Source organism: Gekko japonicus, unplaced genomic scaffold (assembly GCF_001447785.1).
Source record: "Gekko japonicus isolate JY-2015 unplaced genomic scaffold, Gekko_japonicus_V1.1 scaffold2143, whole genome shotgun sequence".
Classification (NCBI taxonomy): Eukaryota; Metazoa; Chordata; class Lepidosauria; order Squamata; family Gekkonidae; genus Gekko; species Gekko japonicus.
Window position 1 is genome coordinate 315,227 of NW_015167598.1, and position 4,361 is coordinate 319,587.

Here is a 4,361-nt window from a genome sequence, read left to right on the forward strand (position 1 = left end):
GTGGTTATTGCGAGTAGCTGGAAATCCACCGACAAACTTCTTCTTTCCTCTTGGCGCTTAAAAATCTGGGACTTTTACATCATGGATAAACTCTCTGATGCAGTGGCTTCCTCTACTAATAGTTCATGTTCAAAATCTACTTTATGCACGAAATGATCTCCTTTTTTAGAATATGTCTTCAATAATGACACCTCTAAATTTGCTGTTCCTTCTCAGTATGTTGCAGTATTTTATTATATGTAATTTTGTGTTGGTCATATTTATACCAAATCCCATTGTTGTTTACTGTACTATTGACTAATTAAAAAAAAAATGAATACAAGCTTATTTTACAAGGTACTCTCTCTCTCCTTGCCTAGGACTGTGCATATTTACCGGATAACTGGGTGGTGGGTCTATCCTATCTTCCAAGCCCTGAATCCACTTGGCATAGCAGCCTTTTTCCTTGGCGCCATCGGAGTCTTAATATTTTACAGTCATATGGGAGCATTTCTCTGCCGCATGATTTGGGGTAAGTCTGTCCTTGCATGGAAGTCATCAAATGTTTCTAGGCCACAACAGTTTTACTCACTTTTTTGGTACATCAGGAGACCTCACGCCCAAGGGGAGAGAGAAGCACACTAACTATCCTAGCTTCCCTGCCTGATCACCTGGAGACAATTTCTACTCTTCATAGGTGACCAAGCAAATGGCTGACTGGTCTGAGTTAGACTCCTTCTGTTGTTTTCTTTCCATATGTCGGGTGAACCTGTTAGTATATCTGCTTACCACGACAAAATGTGTGTTTTTCATTGAGGAGGGAGAGAATCGTTTCAATATTTTTATACTTTTACGTTCAGTGCTTGAAAACTGGATAAAACACTAAAGTTAGAAGCAGAAATTAACTGTGCAGCAAGATTAATAAATAACCCATGGCCACGCAAACAGGCCGATGTTTGGGAGAGGGGGGCAATTTCTGGTCATTACCATTTTCAGTGGTATTATGCATATTCCCCAAAATGACTATGACCTACAGATGTTCACGCACACAGGATGCATAGGGATGACTTTGGAGTGGTAAGTGCAAGCAGGCCCACAGCAGGATCAAGAGCGTTCACTGGGTCTAAAGATGGCACAACCAGATGCATTAGAGAAGAAGGCAGCATATGACAAAGAAAGGAAAATACAGGTTTGGTCATGCCTAGAAGGGGTCGCGGTGGTTCAGAGGTTCAGACACTGAGCTGCAGACCAGAAGGTCGGTAGCTCGGCGGTTCGAGACCCTAGTGCTGCATGACGGCGTGAGCTCCCGTCTCTGGCCCCAGCTCCTGCCAACCTAGAAATTCAAAAGCTAGAAACTGCAAGTAGATAAATAGGTACTGATTCAGTGGGAAGGTAACAGCATTCCGAGTGCCTCGGCGTTTAGTCATGCCGGCCACATGGCCACAGAGAAGTTTTCGGACAGTGCTGGCTCTTCGGCTTGGAAATGGAGTTGAGCACCGCACCGTAGAGTCAGATTTGACTGGCTTTCGAGCAAGGGAAACCTTTACCTTTGCCTTTTAGAAGGGGATTGTTTTATGCCTGCTGTACAGCGGTAGAACCTTTCTGGGTTTCAAGAAGTTCAGAGGCTTTTTAAGGCACAAACAAGCATGAAGGTCGTGTAACTCCATTTCACTTTTAAAAAGTGAACGGCGGGCTTGCACGGCCCTGGTTGGTCCTGGAGGAACCCTTCGGCCCTTGGATGGGTTTGGCCCGTGCTGTTGTCAGCACTGTCAAGAGTAAGCAGGGATTCTGCTGCTGCTGCTTTCAGGGGAGAAAGTATGTTCCAGCCGAGGCTGAATAAGACCACTTGCTTAGCCCCACTCTGCCTGATTTGTTCTTTACTTCTTCACACAATAAGTGATAAAAATTTGGGATTTGGTGCCAGAGGATGTAGTGATAGCCACAGGCAAGAGAAACCATTAAAAAGGGGATTTGACAGATTCGTGGAGGATGTGTCTTATCAGTGGCAACTACCCATGTTGAGTGAACAGAACCTCCACATTCAGGGGCAGTTAACCTCTGAATCCCCGTGCTAGAAGGCAGTGTCAGGGGAAGGCTGCAGCCTCTGTTCCCTGTTTTTGGCCCTCCAGAGGAACTGGTTTGCCACTGTGTGAGGCAGGATGCAGGACTGGATGGACCGCTGCTCAGGTTCAGTGGGGCCCTTCTTACGTTTTATTTATTTAAACATTTGTACCCCACTTTTCTTTCTGCGTGGACTCAAAGCTGCTTACAACTGTAAAGAATACGGTATAAATGAACTATGAGCCTGAGGCCCTTTAAGAACTTTTTCCAGGGGAAAGGACTGAGGCCAGTTCTGCCTAAGACCTTTATTACAGTTGGGCTGTGGGATGGCACAGAGGCCGTTCCGTGAGCATCCCTGTTTTAACTTGCAATTTGTGGCTTTTATTGCATAAGGTACTTTGACTCCAGCAGTACAGGAGAAACGTGGGTTGAATGTTTAAATAAGTAAGATCCGTCTTTAAAAAACCCATCTTCTTTTCTCCTTTAAAAGCACTAATAATTGGGACGGGGGGTGGGTGGGAGAGAACTGACGGGTAAAGCCATGCAGAGGTTGTGGGTTAAATCCCCTCGCAGCCTCAGATCCAAAACAGGGGCACGTGCCTGGAATTGACCTCAGGATAAGCAGGCATCTGTGGTCTCTGTCGTGCTGATGTGTGCCATGAAACGACTAAAATATTTAGGAACTGCCAACGACGAAGAAGCAAATCTGGGTATAAATACTGTGGCGTGGGGTCCAGCTCTCAGTGGGTAAGATGATCTGTTGCTGCCGTTCACAGGACTGGTCCCAGGCTTCGAGGGGCCCTTAGACAGCGCCCAGGGGCCCCCTCAGGCCACCACGAGGCCCCCCATGCCCTCCCTTTCTGCCCCCACACCAGAATGCCCCCCACTTGACCATGCATCTTTCACCCACTTTCAGGCCCTCCTTCTGCCCGTGCTCAGTTCCCGCACCCCCTTTCCCCGACAGCCCTGCCCACTGTATGCGGCTGGGAGTGCTGCCAACTGCTGCCATTGCCATCAGGGGTGATATCAGTGTAGACCGCCCACATGCCCTTCCTCAGTGACTCTGGGCAGTTTGGGGCACAGGTACGGACAGGTAGCATGGAAAGTGTGTGTGAAGGGGTCAGGAGCAATGGGCCCCAAAAGAAGTCCTGGGCCCTGGTAGCTGCCCCACCTAAGGGTATGTTGACACGTCCCCCGCTGACCAGCAATGGAATTAAGGAAGGGTGGCTCAGTGATAGATTACAAGACTGGCATGCAATGTTCCCTCTAAGCTGTGGAGTCTTGTGAGCAAAAATTCTACTTTGTGAGCTGATGGCATTAAAGTTGTGAGCAAGTGATTTGGCTGCTGCATAAATCAGTTTGCTCCGGAGCCATCCTTCCTGAGCGAAAACAAAAACGTGTGAGCCGGAGGCTAAAAAACGGTGAGCTAGCTCACACTAACTCAGCTTAGAGGGAACACTGCTGGCATGTGGAAGATCCTAAATTCACTCCCCGACATCTCCTGTTAAGGGGTTGGGAAAGACGTTTCATGGTTCAAGACCCTCGATCGCCTCCTCCAATCACAACAAACAATATTTCCTTGATAATATGCCTCAGCTACAGTTTTGCCTGTTAATGACTGTTTACTTCAGAGTTACGCTGAAAAGGAGGCAAAGGCCGCATCCCCAAATTACTCACAAGCAAGCCCTGTTGCTACGAGCTTTGTTTGTCTTCTGGTTTGGCAACTGGGGTAAGGGAAAACAGCTAGCACCATTTCATAATCTAGCTGAGGCACTGCCAGTCACTGTTACATAGGTTACTATTCTGAGCGGCAGCAAAGCGTAATTGCTTTATATTTTAGTCGTCTTTGTCCAATCAACAAGATTCTGCATTCTTTGCATTTGCACAGGTGACACTGTTGTCATATTTGACTCTTCCAAGAAGAAAAGCAAATGAAACTTCCACGGATGCCAGAACAAGCCCTACTGATATCCTGAAACTAGAGAAGGAGAACAAGAAGACATCTCTGTGTGAAACCTATTCCCCACCACCGCCCCTGTTCAACATTTAAGTTTCTTCAAAAGATTTCGGACAAGCCAGCAGATGCTGGGAAACACCTGGATTCTAGGATTCCTTATAGCTGTGTGGCTGGGCAGAAACTTTTCCGGTGGTACAGCTGGGCAGAATTCGGGAGGGGTTCACCTTACTCCATGGGAGGTATTACTCTGGTCCAAGAGGAGTCTCCTGCTATAGAAGACTCATTCAAATGCCTCTTGTGCCTGTGTGGGCCAATTAAAATGGTCAGTCTGTGCTGGAATATGGAATCTTCCAGGTCTGTGGTA

The 4,361-nt window shown here is 47.3% G+C and overlaps 1 protein-coding gene across 1 annotated transcript in view; it reads left to right on the top strand.

Moving 5' to 3' along the window:
• Positions 1-4,196, top strand: part of ADTRP (androgen-dependent TFPI-regulating protein) — a 53,294-nt gene extending 49,098 nt beyond the window's left edge. Inside the window, exons 6-7 of the mRNA XM_015413988.1 lie at positions 360-511; positions 3,929-4,196. Of these exons, the coding sequence (XP_015269474.1) occupies positions 360-511; positions 3,929-3,975 (199 nt within the window). The 3' untranslated portion in view covers positions 3,976-4,196. The remainder of the gene's footprint in view (positions 1-359; positions 512-3,928) is intronic.
• The last annotated feature ends 165 nt before the right edge of the window (positions 4,197-4,361 follow it).